The sequence below is a fragment of the Nicotiana tomentosiformis genome, chromosome 3 (genome assembly GCF_000390325.3).
Source record: "Nicotiana tomentosiformis chromosome 3, ASM39032v3, whole genome shotgun sequence".
In the NCBI taxonomy this organism is placed as follows: Eukaryota; Viridiplantae; Streptophyta; class Magnoliopsida; order Solanales; family Solanaceae; genus Nicotiana; species Nicotiana tomentosiformis.
The window spans coordinates 14,709,353-14,731,014 of NC_090814.1; the positions used below are offsets into that span (position 1 = coordinate 14,709,353).

Sequence of the window (21,662 nt, forward strand, 5' to 3'; positions counted from 1 at the left end):
GGGGATCGGCATATTGTGCCAGGCGAATTGGAGCATTCCGAGAGTCACCGTGACTTTGGGTACTGCAGGCGTATCGAGGTTGAGGAGGTCGTGGGAGCTATACGTAAGATGAGTAGAGGCAGAGCGACCGGGCCAGATGAGATTCCGGTGGAATTTTGGAAGTGTGTGGGGAGAGTAGGGTTTGGAGTGGTTGACTAGGTTGTTTAATATTATTTTTAAGGGAAAAGGATGCCGGATGAGTGGAGGTGGAGTACGGTGGTTCCATTGTATAAGAACAAAGGTGATATCCAGAGTTGTAACAATTATAGGAGTATCAAATTACTGAGTCATACCATGAAAGTGTGGGAGAGGGTGGTTGAAGCGAGGGTGAGGATGAAGGTGTCTGTATCCGACAACCAGTTCGGATTCATGCCGGGTCGTTCGACTACAGAAGCTATACACCTTGTTAGAAGGTTGGTGGAACTATACAGAGAGAGGAAGAAGGATCTGCACATGGTATTTATTGACCTAGAGAAAGCATATGACAAGGTTCCTAGAGAAATTCTCTGGAGATGCCTGGAGGCGAAAGGTGTGTCGGTTCCCTACATTATGGCGATTAAGGACATGTATGATGGGGCTAAGACTCGGGTTAGGACAGTAGGAGGCGACTCTGAGCATTTTCCTGTTGTAATGGGGCTACACCAAGGTTCTGCGTTCAGTCCTTTCTTATTCGCCCTAGTGATGGACGCGTTAACACACCATATTCAAGGGGATGTGCCATGGTGCATGCTATTCACCGATGACATAGTTCTGATTGATGAGTCGCGAGCCGGTGTTAACGAGAGGCCGGAGGTTTAGAGACAAGCTCTCGAGTCTAAGGGTTTCAAGCTGAGCAGGACGAAGACGGAATACCTGGAGTGCAAGTTCAGCGCTGAGCCAGGGGAAGTGGGCGTGGATGTGAGGCTTGATTCGCAGGTCATCCCGAGTAGAGGTAGCTTCAAGTACCTTGGTTCGTTTATCCAGGGGGGAGGGGAGATCGACGAGGATATCACACACCGTATTGGGGTAGGATGGATGAAGTGAAGGTTAGCATCTGGAGTCCTGTGTGACAAGAGAGTGCCACTGATACTCAAAGGTAAGTTTTATAAAGCGGTGGTTAGACCGGTCATGATGTATGGGGTTGAGTGTTGGCCTGTTAAGAACTCACATATCCAGAAGATGAAAGTAGCAGAGATGAGGATGTTGCGGTGGATGTGCGGGCATACTAAGATAGATAAGATTAGGAATGATGATATTCGGGAGAAGGTGCATGTGGCTCCCATTGATGACAAGATACAGGAAGCGAGGCTTAGATGGTTCGGACATGTTCAGAGGAGAAGCCCTGATGCTCCGGTACGGAGGTGTGAGCAGCTGGTTACGGAGGGCACGAGAAGAGGTAGAGGGCGGCCTAAGAAGTATTGGGGAGAGGTGGTCAGGCAGGATATGACGAGGCTCCAGATTTCCGAGGACATGACACTTGATAGGAAGACGTGGAGGTCGAGTATTAGGGTTGTAGGTTAGGAGGTAGTTGAGTCGTGCCTTACTTCGTAACATGGTGGGACTAGCCATGTAGTTTTTATTTTTTTTTATTTTTAAAGATAACTAGTGGGAATGTTGTGGCTTACTATTTCTCTTTTCAGTGCAGGTCCTATTTACTAGATATCGCTTTTGCTTTACATCTTTCTTCTAGATTTCATGAGGTTCCTATTTTACTTATGACTGTTATGGTGTTACTAATATTTACTAATATTGTCTCCCTTTACTTTGCATCTTTCTTCTGGATTTCATGGTGTTCCTATTTATCCTATTATTGTTGTTGTGATACTAATATTGTCTCCCTTTTTGTCCCTTTTGTCTTTTTTTTTAGCCGAGGGTCTTTCGGAAACAGCCTCTCTACTCCTTCGGGGTAGGGGTAAGGTCTGCATACACACTACCCTCCCCAGACCACATTAGTGGGATTTTACTGGGTTGTTGTTGTTGTTGTTGTTGTATGATTGATTATTTCTCTAAATGGGTTGAAGCACAGGCTTTCGAGAAAGTCAGAGAAAAAGGAAGTGATAGACTTTGTTTGGGACCACATCATATGTCGATTCGGGATGCCATCCAAGATTGTATGTGATAATGAGAAACAATTCGTCGCCAGCAAAGTAACTAAATTTCTCAAAGATCACAAGAACAAAAGGCCCCTATCGACGCCTTATCATCCCAGCGGGAACGGACATGCCGAATCGACCAACAAAACCACCATTCAAAATCTTAAGAAGAGACTGACCGACGCCAAAGGAAAATGGAGAGAAATACTACCCAAGGTCCTATGGGCATACCGCACAACATCGAAATCCAGTACCAGAGCAACACTATTCTCGTTAGTTTATGGCGCCGAAGTTCTGATCCCGGTCGAGGTCCGAGAACCTAGCATCAGGTTTCGATATGCGACAGAAGAGTCGAATAACGAGGCCATGAATACAAACCTAGAATTGTTGGACAAAAGATGAGAAGCTACTCTCGTCCGATTGGCCGCCCAATAACAGCGGACCGAAAGGTACTACAATCGAAGAACCAATCTTCGACATTTTAACATCGGGGACTTGGTGCTAAGAAAAGTTACCCTCAACACCCGAAATCCGAATGAAGGAAAACTAGGTCCGAAATGGGAAGGACCGTATCAGGTTTTTGAAATCGTCGGCAAAGGATCGTATAAGCTCGATATGATAAACGGCAAACAACTACCGAGTAATTGGAATGTATCGCACCTAAAACGATACTACTGCTAAGGTACGGCCCTCCCATGTTCATTTGTATTTCAAAAATAACCCTTGCAGGTGTTCGAGCAGAAACAAGGATGGATTCTTCAACATGAAGCCTTTAGGTCTGAAAGCGCGCGTTGCACTCTTTTTTCCTTAGACAGGTTTTGTCTCAAATGGATTTTTCGGCGAGGTTTTTAATGAGGCAACCATTGATCGTGCTAACTAGAACAATCCAAAAGTATCCGAGGCCTCTTTACAATCAACCTCGAATACTTGGGGGGCATTGCCCTCGAATATTAAGGTTGGGCAAGCTCGTTACTTCATGGCAATAGGGTCTCGATAGGAAAAATTTGTAAGGGCTAAATTGTCAAACGAACCATGCCCACATAGTTTGCTCGAGCCCTGGCACAAAACATGTACGCATGTATAATGACCTATAAAGAGAAATTTCTTCTTTACCGATATCTCAAACCTCAGAAAGGATCTTCTACTTCGTATTCTCGATCTATTATGCAAACAGGCTTAAGGGCCAAATGGCCGGAGTTCGAGTGACTACCCCTATAAATCAGGGACTACCGCCCGAAAAATCAACGAGATCAATATAAATCCTAAGGGCTACCTTAATTCGGGTTTGAGAAATCATTCTCACTCGACTGTAAAGCCTAAGGGCTACCTTAGTTCGAGTTCGAGAAATCACTCTCACTCGACCGTAAAGCCTAAGGGCTACCGTAGTTTGAGTTCGAGAAATCACTCTCACTTGACCGTAAAGCCTAAGGGCTACCGTAGTTCGACTTCGAGAAATCACTCTCACTCGACCGTAAAGCCTAAGGGCTACCTTAGGTCGAGTTCGAGAAATCACTCTCACTCGACCGTAAAGCCTAAGGGCTACCTTAGTTCGAGTTTGAGAAATCACTCTCACTCGACCGTAAAGCCTAAGGGCTACCTTAATTCGAGTTCGAGAAATCACTCTCACTCGACTGTAAAGCCTAAGGGCTACCTTAGTTTGAGTTCGAGAAATCACTCTCACTCGACCATAAAGCCTAAGGGCTACCTTAGTTCGAGTTCGAGAAATCATTCTCACTCGACTGTAAAGCCTAAGGGCTACCTTAGTTCGAGTTCGAGAAATAACTCTCACTCGACCATAAAGCCTAAGGGCTACCTTAGTTCGAGTTCGAGAAATCACTCTCACTCGACCATAAAGCCTAAGGACTACCTTAATTCTAGTTCGAGAAATCACTCTCCCTCGACTGTAAAGTCTAAGGACTACCTTAATTCGAGTTCGAGAAATTATTCTCACTCGACTGTAAAGCCTAAGGGCTACCTTAATTCGACTTCGAGAAATCATTTTCACTCGACTGTAAATCCTAAGGGCTACCTTAGTTCGAGTTCGAGAAATCACTCTTACTCAACTGTAAAGCCTAAGGGCTACCTTAGTTCGAGTTCGAGAAATAACTCTCACTCGACTGTAAAAGCCTAAGGGCTACCTTAGTTCGAGTTCGAGAAATCACTCTCACTCGACCGTAAAGCCTAAGGGCTACCTTAGTTCGAGTTCGAGAAATCACTCTCACTCGACCATAAAGCCTAAGGGCTACCTTAATTCTAGTTCGAGAAATCACTCTCACTCGACTGTAAAGCCTAAGGGCTACCTTAATTCGACTTCGAGAAATCATTTTCACTCGACTGTAAACCCTAAAGGCTACCTTAGTTCGAGTTCGAGAAATCACTCTCACTCGACTGTAAAGCCTAAGGGCTACCTTAGTTCGAGTTAGGGAAATCACTCTCACTTAATCGTAAAGCCTAAGGGCTACCGTAGTTCGAGTTCGAGAAATTACTCTCACTCGACCGTAAAGCCCTGGCTACCTTATTTCGAGTTCGAGAAATCACTCTCACTCGACCGTTAAGCCTAAGGGCTACCTTAGTTCGAGTTCGAGAAATCACTTTCACTCGATTGAAAAGCCTAAGGGCTACCCTAATTCGAGTTCGAGAAATCATTCTCATTCGACTTCAAAGCCTAAGCGCTACTTTGCTTCGAGTTCGAGCAAATCATTTCACTTGACATCTATTCGTCAAGTCTAAAAGCTATCTCAGTTCGAGTTCGAACATTCACTCGGGGACTACTTATAAGAAACGGTCGAGTTCGAACATTCTCTCGGACCTTCAAGTTATTATCCCATGCTAAGGCACTTTTTGACCTTTGTATAAACTAACAAGAAAGGCAAAAGATTCAGAAGCCATATAAGAAAGAAAGTTTTACATATATATATATATATATATATATATATATATATATATATATATATATATATATATATATATATATATATATATATGTATATGTTCCAAAAATCATTTACAAGGGCACCATGACCCGATCAAGTTTTTCTACAAAAGACCAAAACTGTCTTAAAAGAAAGACGAAAAATACTCTAGGACTTAGTCCTCTCCAGGAGAAGCATCTTTGCCCTCGAGGCCTCCTTCACTTTCAGATTCGCTCATACTCCCGGTATCATCATCATCGGGAATGGCCAACACTCTAGCTTCGGCTTAAAGCTCCTTAGCATTCTCGATCTCGGCTGTAAGATCGAAGCCACGAGCGTGGATCTCCTCTAGAGTCTCCCTCCAAGATTGGAATTTAGCATGCTCGGCAACCCAGTTTGCTCGAGCCTGAGCAGCCTCTGCAACCTCCTTTACTCGAACCTGAGCAGCTTCAGCATCGGACCGGTAGACGGCCACCATGGCATTAACATTAGCCATGGTTATCTCGACCTCTGATTTGGCCGCTGCAAGCTCTGTGGCCAGTCTCTCTCGATCAGAAGTTACTGAACCCAACCGAGACTGAAACTCCCTGATTTTCTCGGCTTGCACCAAGGCTTTCTCTTTCAAACTTCGGAGTTGGGTCTCAGCCGAAGCCAGTTGAGCTTGGGCGGCCTCCTTTTCTAAGGCAAGGCGATCCATATTCTTTTTCCACTCCTTGGCCTTCATTTTCACTACGCCCACTTCAACACGAAGCTGCCTGATAACATCAAGCATTTGCTGAACCTGTGGGACCGAACTGTTAGCCATTGCGCCCGAATCAGTGTCATTAACTTCAAAGATTCTTTTTACCTGCTCGGAAAAATCGATTTGTTCTTTCTGAGCCGCTTCTAACTCAGCCCGAAGTCCTTTTGTTTCTTCCTCCCTCTGTTCGTTGAAAAGCTTGAAGGCATTTCTCTCCTCGGTAAGCCTTCGATTTTCGGCTTCATATCGGTTCAGCTCCCCCCGGGATCAGAAGAAAGCTTTGTGATAAAGTGCAGAAGCCTACAAAAATAGAAGGAAGAAATTATACAAGGAAAGAAAATACAAGCATGAAAATTGGCAAAGAGAAAATGAACTTACCCGATTCTGTTGAGCTTAGTCGAAAAGACAAGGAACTCCCACCTCACCCGAGCTCTTCTTCGGAGCCTCCAAATCACTCACACCGGTGACATCTTCTACCCTAACAAAATAACCACGTAAAGGATCCTCCTCTCCATGGGCTCCCTCCCCATGATAAATCTCCACGGCCTAGGCGTCACGTATCATTGGTTGCGAAAATCGAGGAAACGAGGGGGAATCCTCGATCTCTATTGTCCCGGGTAGGTTTTTTGGGGCACAACCTCCATCTTGGGGAGCCTCAAACTCGATTTCTGCACCGGCGTCGACCGCCTCTTCGACGGTCTTTTTGCCCCAAGGCAAAGCATCCTCGGTCCCCCTCGGCTCAGGAACTTGGGTCGAAGTCTGCTCCCCTACCTTATCGAACCTGGGTGGAGCGGAATCAGTCCCCACTGGTCCCGAGGCTTTACAAATATCGGAACCAGCTCGTGCACGGGCCACCAGCCCAGAACCACCTTCTTCTTCTTCTTCTTCTTCTTCTTCTTCATCCCTTAGTCTTTGAACTAACTCCATAGTCAGTGGGATTATGTTTCCCTTGGGCTTATGGGTTGTCCTCTTCCTAGGTTTTTGACCCTCGGAGTCCGAGGTCCTTTTTCTCTTATTTTCCTTCGTCGGTTTTGAGACAGGCGGTAAAACTTCTTCACCACCAGACGGGGACCTCATAGCCGCATCCTTTCCGAGACCTGCAAAGGGAGAAAATAAGTAAACTCATGCTTCGGATAAATATGTCACCTCGAACGATAAGTAAATCAGTAAGCCAAGATGAAAACTTACCATGAGTACGAGCTTCCCACCGGCCCCTTCGACAAATCGCGCCATGCGTGCTCGGCGAATGTTGACGTTGAAACCAGGCTCCTGACCTAGTTCTCGAGGTGGGGAACTGCTCCCGGCGTCCAAGCAACGGTTGACACTAGTAAAAAATAATGAAGAAGTAAAACAACAAACAAAAATTTAAAACAGGATCATACTTACGTTTCATATTCCATTTCTCAGAAAATGGCATGCTTTCAATCGGGATCAGGTCCGAGGTCATCACTCGAACAAACCGACCCATCCAACCCCGATCTTTGTCTCCATCTATACTCGAGGTGAACGCCTTGGTTGCACGACGTTGAAGCTTTATCAACCCACCTCGGTAAAGTCGAGGGCTATATAATCTTATGAGGTGGTCGATGGTGAAGGGAAGCCCGTCGATTTTTCTCACAAAGAAACGGAGCAAGATCACGATCCTCCAGAAAGAAGGATGAATTTGGCTGAGAGTCACCTAGTATTTCTTGCAAAAATCGATGATGACCGGATCGAGAGGACCCAACGTGAAAGGATAAGTGTAAATACTCAGGTACCCTTCCACGTGGGTAGTGATCATTTCCTCCGGTTCCGGTATCACGACCTCTTTGTTTTCCCAATTGCAGTCCTTCTTCTCCAAATCAATAAGGTTTTTGGATATCGAGCATATATATCTCGATACAGGCTCGCATCGACCAGTAGCCGATGAGGGTTTCTCGACCTTAAAGTCGGAATCAATAACACACACCCCGGGAATAAGTTCTTCAAGGCGTGGCTCCACCACTGTCTTCTCACCGACCGCGATGAAGAAGCAACCTCTTTTTGCGGAACGCTTTTAGATGTTTTTGCCGTCTAAATTTCTGTGAACAAAGAAGAAGGAGGATTGAAGTATTTGGTGTTTTGAGAAGAACAAGCAAAGAAATTCCAAAACCTGGAAATAGGAAGCTTTGGAGAAGGCGAAGAACTGTGAAAATTGGAATGAAAAAGGCTTGAAGGTAAAAGTTTGCATTACTGAAGAATGGGGCTATTTATAGATTTCAGAACGACGGTTCAAAATTGGCAGTAGTAGACCATCGACTGACGCGTATTTAATGCCTTGGTAACTGGACCGACGGGACATTTGTCACATACGTCACTATAGGGCTCGCCGCAGGCGTCATCATTCGTCTAGTCATAGGTTGACAAATCATATCGTTTCTCGCCATCTTCTTTCCGAGAAACGAGGGAACTATCTGTATACTGTCAAAACCGAGCTTGCCCTTCGTGTGATTAATCTAGATCGGAACATGATGGATCGAGGGTCGTCATTATAATATCGAGCTCGAGATCTAGAGACCGATCAATATGGAGCTCGAGATCTAGAGACCGATCAATATCGAATTCGAGATCTAGAGATCGACCCATACCAAGACCGGCCAAGATCGAAATCGAGCCAAGGGACAAAAGAGCCGTTATAGCCGCACTTAGGGAGAGAATCTCGGCGGAAATCAAGGAAAAACTAATTAATTAATCTATCATGGGATCCCACTATGTATTTTTAATCATACCCAATATGGGATTCTCCCACTATATTAAGAGTGATTATCATTTGTAAGAGGACACTGATTGATACACACATTCATTCTAATATATACTTGAAAATAGTGTTGATACTGTCCTTTTCTAGTTTTTGGTATTTTGGTCATATTGTTTCTTTTATCAATTGTTCTTCACCCAATTTGAAGGTGATTAAATTGGAAGGTTTAGGCTAACTAGTTCATCTGGTTTGCATTCATCTCCCTTATAATTAATTTCAGTACACATCTACTTATCTTTCCCAATTTGTACCAATTTATACCATATATCCTTAGAACTACGTATAAATTCAGCGCTAACCGTTTTTCGGGTAAACAATAACTCTTCTTCAATTCGTATACCACCTTACTTATAACTTAATGATGTTCCTCTCCCAATTTCCTTCGTCTTCGAACAAATTTAAAGCTTCAATCATAAGCTGCTACACCATTTAAGATCGAAAGCCACCGGAAGTCAAAGTTTTGGACTTTCAGATATGTTCTAAAATATTAAATAGGAAAGTTTTAACTTTGTGACTGGCACAGAACTTTCTTCATTTGACATGTAGAAAGTGGGTATCATGTTGATACGTTAAATTAAATAAAAAAGTAGAGTAACTTTGACTTGAGTACCAATATTTTAAATGTTTTATATGTAAAATTATGGCTCTGGGTAAGTCCAAAACAAACAATTTACTTAGCTATCTTTGGTACCGCTTTTGTTTTGATCTAATTGGACAACTACTTGACTAAGAGTCCATTTAGCTGAGCGGTCAAAAAATATTTATTCTTAAAAATATTTTTGTTCAAAATTATTTTCAAAAAGTACTTACAAAGTAACAATTTGTGTTTGGTCAATTCATTAGAATAATAATTTTTAAAATATTAGATAAATAAATTGAGTTTGACCAATCTCAATTAGATAAAAGTATTTTTGAGTTATAATTTTTTTTTTGGTAATTCACAAATATTATTAATCACCAAAGAAGCAAATTACAGAACATAGAGGCCAACTCAGCCTGCATACATCTCTATCCTTAGCTCATAACCTCGTATGACTAGCTTACATGTAAAAACACTAGTACCATTATTACCTACAGAAGCTTGGCAATTGTTCGTACATTGCAAAGATAGGCTACCTCTCTAGTGATGCTATGTATGTCCCTATGTATCTTATCGAATACTCTTTGGTTTCTTTCATTCCATATACTATATAGTACTTCAGCAAAAACCAGTCGTATAAGCTGACCTTCAACGAACTTCTTCTTAGCTTTCTCCACAAACCAGAAAACTAGCTCAGCCCACGTCTCTACTTGGACCTGCATTTGTAGTCGGTCAAAGACATCTTTCCACAACCCAGAAGTGACAGTGCATTTGCAGAATAAATGATCAAGCATGAGTCTATGGAAGTAGTGTATACGGTCAAAACCGGTTCGACCTTCGTACGATTGATGAAGATGGACCGAAGAGCGTCTTCATAGTATCAAGGTGAGATTTGAAGAAGGCACAAACGAGTTTCGACTTTCGGGGTCAGATTAAATACCGAGCTTGACGTCATTATTGAGCTATGATTAGAAGCGATGGTATCGAGCTTCAAAGCCAGAGACCAACCGACACCGAGCCCGAATCAATACCGGGCCCCGAGTCAGCATCGAGCTCAAGACCGCATCGAGCTTTTAACCTGGAAACCGACCAATATCGAGTCCAATCAAGATCGAGCCAAGAGACAAGAGCTGTTAAAGCCGCACTAAGAGAGAGAATCTCAGCGAAAATTAGGGATAAACCGATTTATCATGGGTTCCCCACTATATATTTTTTTATATCTAAAGTAAGATCCCTCCACTATAAGAGGGATGGCTATTATTTCTGCAGAGAAAAAATGTCATGATACACTGTAACTCAAATACCGTTGATACATTCCCATATTAAGAGATTATCCTTTTTAGCTTCATACATAATTTCATTTTTCTTGTTCATAAATCATCTTCCTTTCAACTCGGTTTGTATCTTTTCTTTATAGTCAATATTCGATATTTCTACTTACTCTTACGATTTGTGTCAAGTTACACCACATACCCTTAGAACTACGTACAAATTTAACTCTATCCGATTTTCGGGTAGACAAGTAGTTTACAGAAGACACACATTGGATCCACATTGATGTTCCATTTGAGCAACCTATCAGTTGTCATCATTCTTTCCTGTATGATCAACCACATGGAAAAGATTGCTTTAGGTCTAGCCAAGTTCTTGAATATGATTGCTTTCCACTCGACTTTTGGTAATGATCTACGCTGCTGCAAATACAATTGCTTGATCAAATTACAATTGCCTCTTCCTCTTTGCATTTAAGGATTAGGGCCAACAACAGTCAAAATCTTTTGGACCATCTATTGCAGTTTGAGAATGTCTTCTTTATTCCAACATTTGAGATTCAATATGTTTAGCCCATCAATGCTCTTAGGTTGGCAAACTTTCTCCGAGGATATCAAAGCTCGCTTGATAATGACATTAGTACCTGACCACATGAAGCTTCTGCAGTAGGCTTTTATGCGTTTGATCACCTTGGAATGCATCAGAAACATTTGAGATCAGTAAGACTGTACTCCAAAAAGTACAAATCTAATTAGTAGCACTCTTCCTGCATATGACAATTTTCTTACAGTCCAAAAGGATATTTTGGTTATAATTTTGTCAATCAGAGGTTGCCATTGGGTCACCTTCATCTTCTTGGTGGTAAGAGGTACTCCCAAGTATCTAAATGGTAGGTCACCTTTCACACAACCCAGTTGCTGAAGAATAAGAGCTTGTTCTGTAGTGTCCACTCCACCAAAATATATAGAACTTTTGTTTAGATTAGCTTTCAGTGCAGATGATGTGGATAACTGATCAAAGCATTACTTTTTTTTTTTTGGTGAGGATCAAAGCATTGCTGCAACAATACCACAAACTGATTATCTCCTCTAGCAAACAATAGAAGATCATCAACAAAACTCAAATGAGTAATGTCTAGTTTCTTGCACTTTGGATGAGAGTGAAAGTGCCTATTATTCTTCAGGTGTGTGAGAAGCCTACTAAGATACTCCATGGATAAAGCAAACAATAATGGGGACACAAGGTTACAATGTCTGAGGCCCTTAGCGACAGGAAATGGTTCTGCTAGTTCTCCATTTACCAGGATGGAATAACTAACACTATGGATACATGTTGATATCCATTAGGTGAATTTATGAGGGAATCCCAGACCATCCATGATTTATAGCACAAAGCTCCAAATATTATTTAAAATAAAAAAATAAAGGTTCAGTTTGCTAATAGTATTATTTAAAAATAAAAATAAATTCAAATATTATAAAAAAATTCAATTAAAATATAAAACATAAAGTAAAAATATAAATTACAAAGTTTAATAAATATAAAATATAGTCATCCAAAGCAATAATATTTGGCATATAGTATTACTTATTATTTATATGATGATGTAAATATATCAAAATGCATCATTCAATATAAATTTAAAATATACTCTATAAATTACTATATACAACAACAAATCTATATATAGGAGAGAGACTATTCCACAGAGAAATAAGAGAAAGAGAACAAAAAATGATGGAAATGAAAAAGAGAAGAAAGAGGATAGGAAAAAAAGAGAGAAAAAATTAAATTAATGAGAGATAATTTGAAAAATAAATTTATTGTAAGGATTTTTTGTCTTGAATAAATTAATTTTTTGTTTTTACTTCTTGGAATTTATAACTTCTCCCCAAATGCACAAAATACTAGGAGAAATGACATTGCATAGCCGTTGTAAAAATAATAGTAGAAAAATATATAAAATTTATATATATTTTTTGTATATATATACATTATGTATGTTATATACAAAAATTATACAAGTTTTATATACTTTTTCGGTTACCAGATGTAAATAATTTCTGGTGCAGGCTTAAAGTGATAATAACCCAAAATACTACTTCTTGCTACTCATAAGCACCTTTTGATAAATTTCTTATGTGTAAAAGTAAATCTCCATGTGTTAAAAAAAAGACTTAATGATTTTGAATTTAAAAGTTTTATTAACGTATTGACAAAATGTTAAATACAACATTTTATACAACTAAATTAAACATTGGGGACTCGCATTCTGTATTTCTTCCTCACTAACTATTCAAGCAATTAGGAGTCATATTTCACATGTCAAATACATATCGTGTCCTCTTATAAGTTTCGGCAAAGGCCAAATATACCTTTCTACTTTCGAAAATGGTCTAAGAATACCCCTCGTTATACTATTAGGTTATTTATATCCCGCAGTCATACTTTGTGTTCAAATATATCCCTCATTTAAACGGAGGGATACGTGTCATCGTCCTGTTGGTTAATTCTAAATATCTCCTAATTAATTAAAAGACCTATTACCCATACCCGAAAAATAATTTTTTTTTTAAAAACCAGAAAAAACTGCTTTTAAAAAAAAACTGAAAAATATTTTCTAAAATAATATTTTTGTAAGAACTGAAAAGCAATTTTATAAAGCAATGTTTTTGTATAAACTGAAAAAAATAAATATTTTCTTCTTTTTTTTCAATTTTTAGTTAAAAAAAAGTTCAGTTTTTTTTCAGTTTTTAATTGCTTTAGAAAATTATTTTTTAGTTTCTTTTTCAATTTTTACAAAAATATTGTTTTAGAAAATATTTTTCAGTTTTTTTGTAAAAACTTGAAAAAAAATATTTTCCTTTTTTTTCAATTTTTAGAAAAAAATATCAGTTTTTCCAGTTTTTACAAAAAAAAAAATTACTTTAGAAAATTGCTTTACGGGTATGGGTAATGAGCCCTTTTAATTAATTAGGAGATATTAGAACTGGTCAACAAGACGATGACACGTGTCCCTCCGTTTAAATGAGAGGTATATTTGAACCCAAAATATGACTGCAGGGGTATAGATAACCCAATAGTATAATGAGAGATATTCTTAGACAATTTTCGAGAATAGAAAAGTATATTTGGCCGTATAAGTTTTTTAGTTGTGTGAAAATATAGAAATCAAATAATGGACAATGTACATCACACAAGCTGAATTTTTAGATTTTCTCGTAAAAAAGAAAAAGGAAAAGTGGGAACAAGAAAGATGAATTATTTTAGTTAAGGCAGTTGGAGCAAAGGCACATGTAGAAGTCCAAGTTGAAACCATGTTCTTCCAATAGTCATTTGCCAACTGCTTTGAAATTTGAATTTAAAACAAAAAAGAAGTCTTCTCGGCCGCCGCAACTCTATTTACACCGTCCATCACAAATTTCCAGCTTTCACATTCGGTTTCCTACACCAATCAATACTCTCTGTCGCCAGCTGTTCTTTACCCCACCCACGCACCCTCCCCCTATATATACCACATTCTCACACATTTCCCCATTCATCTCAAAAACCCTAATCTCCTCTCCATTTCACATTCTCAATTCTCTTCTACTACAGCAACAATGGTACAAGTTAGTATTGTGAAGGCATTTCTTATTGCATTCTTCGTTGTGGCTTTCTCAGCCGTTGCTTCCGCTCAGGAAATGGCTCCAGCACCGTCACCTGATGCCGGAGCGGCGTTCTCTCTGCCGACCTCCGGTGCTTTGGTCGGAGCTTCTCTCGTTCTCTCCGCTGCTGCTCTGTTGAGGCACTGAGTGTGTTATGCTGTATTGTTTTTTATGAGATTTGATATTTATTATATATATTTAGGAATTTAGAAGAGGCTTGATTTGATTTGATGTATTTGTGTTGAGATTATTCTTTTACCAGTATATATATATGGCTATTTTGATGAGAATAAAGTTTATATATGTTCGATATTTCCTTTATTTTTTTTTGGTCTCTTAGTTTTAATCCTTCTGGTTCTGCCAAGGAGAGTTTGATGATGATTTTAAATTAGGGAATATTACAATTATTGCCAACTATAATTGGAAAGTAATGCCACGTTGGTAAAATGTTTTGACATAGAGTTACATTTCAAATATTCACTTTAAAAATTGTGTTCAGGCTATATTATGTGGGCGTTTGGACATAGGGGAAAAAAAATTTGTTTAAAAATAGTATTTGAAATTTAGATTTGTGTTTGGACAAATATAATTTTGGGTTGCTTTTGAAATTTTGTGAGTGATATGAGTGGATTTTGAAAAATAGCTTTTTGCAGTTTTTTAAATTTTCAAAATGCATCTTCAAGTGAAAATTAAAATTTTTATGAACAAACACTGATTTCGAAAAAAAGCGTTCAACCAAATTGTATGTCCAAACGGGCAATAAATGTAATTAATTTAGAGTTGAGACAGTGATGTTTGATTGATTAATAAACACAGGAAAAGCTAACAAACACCAGTATTTTCTTTCTTTCGATTTAAGGATGCCTAAGATCGATAATTAATCCGGATGATTTATTTTCCAATCAAATGACCCCTTAGTCATCACACGGTAATCTTGTGGTCAATTTCTTCCCATATTAACTCTTCCAAAGCTAAATTTTGCATTTAGCTATTTAGCCCAATTACTTAAGATAATATCATGCTCAATATTATCTCAAATTATATGAGCAATTAACATTGTCTGGAAGGGGTAATTCTTTAAGGGTTATATTTGCACAACTTTCTAAAATAGGGACAAAATCTAAATAATGGCCTACGGGACATTTACGTAAATTAGCCCCACATTTGGCAATTCAATGGGCCACAATCTGAGTTAGGTAGTCTAAGTGGATTTCAAAAGGCCCAAATTGCTCTACAAATCAGGCCCAAGTTGCTTTGAATCTTTGATTATCAAAATTTGGACATCCAGACTCCCTCAAGAAGACACTAACAATTATACAAAAGATTAATATGACCTAATCACAGGTGTGTATGATCATAAAAAATTTGTACTAAGTAATAGATAAATTAAATTCAAATTTAATTGGCGGAGTCGTCTATTATTATCGACGAGGGTTTTTAAGAAACAACATCAACAAAGAGGAAGTAAATTATACGAAATTAAATCTCTTTTGCGATAATGTGTGGTATGATAAGATCACTAGTAATTATTGTTTGTCATATCTTAGGTGGTATTATATGTAAACTTAACAATACTTTTGGTTTTCATATATTTTGTATGTTGAGTGTAGAAACGACATAGAAAATATATACTACTAGCATAATTATATACAAATTATAGTTTTTGACTGAATTATGTATTAAAAAAATATGTATTTAAGTTGTAAATAAATTATAGATAAATTGTAGATTTTGACCGAATTTGTATATATTTTGTAAAAGTTTTTACTGATTTCTTGTAAATAAAAAAACTTAGATAAACTGAGTAAATAAGCTTAAACTTTCATACATATATATGGGGAAAAGTCTCTTTACGAAATTAGTTTGCGTTACCATTGTCTCAAAGAATTATTTCCCCCCTACGAAATAATACTATATTGTTATAAGAAAAATCAAATTATGGTGGACGTCTATTCTTCCTTCATGATCTTCTCAAATACTTAATGACAAATTCAATGACATATTTCTATGCTTAATGACATATTCAATGACATATTTTTCTTCACTTTTCATGCCTATATAAATGCCTTGTAATAGATAGAAAAATACATACAATTGAAGAAGAAAATCTCTTCCTTCTCTCTATCTCCATTTCTTGTTCATGTTTTACTATATTGCTTTTGTTTCATAACATGTCTTGTTCATGTTTTACTAAGTTGCTTTTATTTTATAAAACATTATCAGCACGAATTGCTCATTTCATGATCTTATACGTCAAAACTATGTAAATTATAAGCAGACAATGAGATCAAATACAATGAAAAATGTCTTGGATGATAATACAAAGATAAGTTTTACATCCATCTAAACCCATTCATACTTTCATATCCTTACATTAACTTTATATGCAGTGTTTAGTTAAAATATTTTTTTTAATTGTATCCAGTGAAATAAAGAACTGGAAAGGTATGTCTTTATTTGCTATATCTCTTATAGGACAAAGATAATATTCTAACGTATATATGTGTTCTGACCTTTTACATACTATGATAGATAATTATTAAGGTAATTTAGTAATAATATTTTTACCATCACATGATGTATTTCATTGAAAACAAAATTATCAAATATGTAGGCGATTTTACAGTACCTTGCAAATTTGGCATTCGAATATACAATCAATATAAACTCACTATAGCTATAATTTATAATAGTCACGGTTATGCATTAAGCCTTAAATATTTTTGCTGGAAACATAAGGCTCATTCCTTCGTATTTGATTTTTTTTGGTGAAAGCCTTTGAAATATAAGTGGTTATAGGTTATCTGCACCTTTTTCCTAATTAATTTATTAAAATGTAAAAGTGATTGTATCATTTTAAAAAAATTTGGCATATATCCTAACTACTATTTTTGTTGCAGAGGAACTGTTTCAAGATTGAAATAGTTATATGTCTTCTTGAAAGTTAATTTACTTATGCCTATAATTATGAAGTAATAATATTTTAAAGGCTTGAGTGCGAGTCCTAGTGAATTTTGGCCTATTATGCCAAAGATTGAGGGTAAGACGATGGGTTCAAGTCCCAACGCACTATGTTGATAAAAAGACGTTGAATTCAAGTTCTAACGCATTATGGCCTAGCATGCCTTTATATGGATAAGGCATTGGGTTTGAGTCCTAATGCACTATATTGATGATGATGATGATGATGATGATAATAATAATAATAATAATAATAATAATAATAATAATAATAATAATAATAATAATAATAATAATAATAATAATAATAATAATAATAATAACTAAAGAAAAAATAATGTATTTTTCATGAAAAAGCATGAAGCTTGTCCCACTTGATTTGCTCCATTCTTGAAGTGAATGTGATAGCAGTGCATGATAAGTCTAAATAAAGACAAGTTGTTGACCAATGAATGTAAAGTCCAAAATCACCATACAGAGCTATTGGAATCATCACAACTCCATTCTGGGGTCGTTTACATATAAGTCGACATCCGGTCACTATTTTAACTTAAGCTTTAAACCTTGAAACTAAGTATTCCAATTCATTCCAAAACCTCACCGGACCGAACCAATTAACCCGGTAAGTCATAAAATAATTATAAAGCATAAATTGAGCAGTAAACAGAAAAATGAGGTTATAATACTCAAAATGACCGGTCGGGTCGTTACAGCCTTCGCTGCACTTCACTATCTCATGCTGGATTCCAATTTATTTAATCACTGAAGCAACATTTTGGTCTTCAACTTTAATCATTCCATTTCCCACTTAATATGCTTGCTTTTTTATCTTTCATAGTTACTTCCATTATTCCCTTATCTTTGATATTTAATTAATTTCCTTGTTCCCCCTTTTTATATCATTGTCCCCTTTGTCTCTTTGTTGGCTAATAACTTTCCTATTTTTCTAAATCCTTTCTCGTTGCCAACTGAAGGCTAGGATTTTTAATCCTTATTTTCTTATTAAATTCCAACTCTTCAAGTTGGTTACATACCATTGAATTCTCAAAATTTCAGCACTTATGACATAGAAACTTGATATACTCCAAATGCTTTTGATGACCTTGTAACCTCCACTAATTCAATGATTAACTATCTACATTATCCCTAAATATTCCAATAACTTTGTTCCACTCGAATAATCATGTAGCTCAGATTTAATTACATTGCATTCTCAAGCTCAAAATTAGTAGGAATTAACTAAAAAAATTTATGGGGCTTTACAATTACGGAAGATATAATATTAATTTTAATTAAGGTTAAGCAATTACGGAAGAGATAACAACAAATTCAATTAAGGCACATAAGGATTCAATTAGAAATAAGGGTAAAACATGTATCAAATAAATTTCAAATACGACACGTAAGGGTAAATTTAGTAAGTGGAGGATTTAGCATGATAAAATAACTTCATATCTAATGAACATAAGAACCTAAGGCCCTAAATAGTCAAATTTCTACAAATAAGCCCGAGCACGTACTCGTTACCTCGCGTATACGACCTTTACATGAAATAATTAGCACAAATGGCTCAAATTCTAAGACGTAATTCCCCCACACAAAGTTAGGCGAGATACTTACCTCAAAGAAGTTAGACCGATACTCTAAAATAAATTTTTCGAGTGAAACAACCTCCGAGCGGCTCAAATATAGCCAAAATAACTTCAAATCATAAGTAAAACTCATAGAAAATAATTCAGGATAATAAAGGTTCAATCTTTAATAAAAACTAAAAAGTCAACCCCGAGGCCCACACTCGGAACCCGATAAAATTTATAAAACCCGAACACCCATTCCGATACGAGTTCAACCATACCAAAATTATCAAATTCTGATATCAATTCGTTTTTCAAATCATCATTTTACACTTTTGAAAGATTTTACAAATTTTCCCAAACTTCCAACTTAACTCTCTAATGTAATGATAAAAATAAAGATAAAATCATGAAATAAAATCAAAACCAGGTAAAGATCACTTACCCCAAACAACCACGTGAAACTCCCCCTAAACAATCGCTCAAATTCGAAGTCTCTAGCTCAAAAGATGAAAAATTGACAAAACCCACAATTTTGGAAAATATATTCTTCTGCTCAGTGATTTACAAATTTCGATTACGGAAATGCAATTGCGATCGCGAAGAAGGAAATGACTACTGCCCAGAAATTGTACTACGCGATCGCGAACAAATGTATGCGATCGTGAAGAAGGGAACAACAAATGCCCCCAAGAAATGTACTACGCGATCGCGAACCATAACATGCGATCGTGAAGGAGAAAATATACCAGCTGCTAAGGTTATGGTACGCGAACGCGGAACTGTGAAGGCGAATGCGATGAAGGAGGATACACACGTACGCGATCGCGCGCAGAATAATGCGAAAGCGAAGAGGAAAAGATCCAGTCACCAGAATAGCCTGCGCGAACGCGGAATGAACTTCACGATTGCGTATAAGGGAACACCAGATATTAGATTAGCCATCCAAAACATGAGAAAATAGCCCGCAACCCATCTGAAACACGCCCGAGGCCCTCGGAACCCCATCGAAACATACCAACAAGTTCCATAATATAAGACAAACCCGCTCGAGGTCTCAAATCATATCAAACAATATTAAAACTACGAATCACACTACAAATCAAACTTATGAAATTTCAAATCTTTTAACTTCAAAAACCCGTGCCGAAACATAACAAATCAACCTGGAATGACGTCAAATTTTGTATGCAAGTTCTAAATGACATAACGAAGCTAATCCAACTCTCTTAATCGCATTCCAACCCCGATACCATCAAAGTCAACTCCCAGTCAAACCTCTCAACCTTCCAAAATTTCAACTTTCTAATTTTTACCGAAATGCTTCAAATTACCCTACAGACCTCCAAATCCAAATCCGGACGCACGCCTAAGTCCAAAATTATCATACAAAACTATTGGAATCATCAAAATCCCATTTCGGAGTCGTCTACACAAAAGTAAAAACTCCGGTCAACTCTTACCGCTTAAACTTCTAAAACATGCATCCTTCTTCCAAATTGATCTAGATCATCCGAAAACCGAACTTGACCACACACGCAAGCCATAACACTTAATACGAATCTACTCGAGACCTTACGCCGCTGAATGGGACGCTAATTCTCAAAACGACCAGTCAGGTCGTTATAATTTCTCCTACGGAAAGCGGTGATTATTGTTCCTCTATATGTAGATTTAAGAAAACTGCCATCAACAACGACGATTGGTTTACAATAATCCTACCCTTTGATCGATGCATAAATAGCTACAAATAAATATAAGAATGATCCATCATCAGAATTGATCAAAATCCCTTCGACATCAAATTTAACATATCTGCGATCGTCTTACCATACTCTATTGTATTGAATCAGAGTTGGTATATTCACAATTGTTTCTTAGAGTACAGTATCTTACTTTAAGTATATCAAGATGGAGAATCAGAAAGAGACACAATGGAAGAATCAATACCTTTTTACGAACTACTTCTATGTAGTACCTATTTTTAGGGAATATGAAGCGTTGGTTATGAGGTAATGTTGTAGTAGTAATCTAGTATGTTTATAGTGATAATCAATACTTAACAAATTGGAGAATATTTAGGGAATAACTATACGTTTCAGATTTTCATTCCCCCTAAATAGAAAATTTGCCATATTTTTAGAGTTTATCTTTTATATATGTGTTGTACAATTTGTAATTCAAAACCAAGTTGTAAATTATGGAATATTTAACAAATCCTTAAGTAATTATGAAAATTCCCCCTAGTTAATACTTCCAGTGACTGAGAGACAAATATAAAAGGCTTTTAGGTTGAAATGCATCAAACTACAAATTCAGCAGCCAAAGAAGACACAAAAAGATAGTGCTACACAAAACAACTAATATATAGAGGAACTTATTGAGTCTATGTTATATAAGTAGAGGAGTTTGAATCTCAATATGTGTTAGTGTTATCATAGTATGACTTCAGCGCAAAAAGGCATACAGAATCGGATGTTAAACTCTTCCATGACTATGAACAGGTCCATAACATAGAAAAATCTTGTCTAAAGCAACATATCCTTGAAAAGTATAATACCTTTGCAATAACATCTTTTTTCCTTCATTCGACCGAGCACAATCCCAATATTTTAGTTCCCCTTTTAACTGCAATATGCTTGCAATATATATCATTTAACACTATACAATACATATGAATAAAAATAGTAGAAGAAAATAGTTTGCACTTACGAAAAGCTAACCAAAGTCTGTTCTGTAATTCTATACCCTCCAATGTGACTAACTATATATAGAGAAAATATTTATCCAAGGAAAAAAACATAAAAAAATATATTAAGATTTATAAATGACATGCTTCGGTATTAGAACCAAAGCTTTTCATTATGTATCAATGCACAAATTCAAAGATTCATTTTTCTGGCACTTCACTTTACAATTTTCAAGAAAAGAAACAAAATAATTGCAACATCAATCTGACATCTCTGGTAAGTCAAACGCTTGATCTAGACACTACTTATTTTTTTTTAATTTCTATATTTTTTGTGAGTAAGTTATTTTTCTTGCACTAAATTAAAGTAAATAGAAATAAAGTATTGCAAAAATAAGAAA

General features: G+C 37.2%; 1 protein-coding gene across 1 annotated transcript; it reads right to left on the reverse strand.

Annotated features, from left to right (window-relative positions):
* Positions 1 to 5,309: 5,309 nt before the first annotated feature.
* On the reverse strand, positions 5,310 to 5,828 carry LOC138907394 (uncharacterized). Its single transcript, XM_070197992.1, has one exon. It carries the CDS (start codon positions 5,826 to 5,828, stop codon positions 5,310 to 5,312), a length of 519 nt encoding a protein of 172 aa, XP_070054093.1.
* Between the last annotated feature and the right edge of the window lie 15,834 nt (positions 5,829 to 21,662).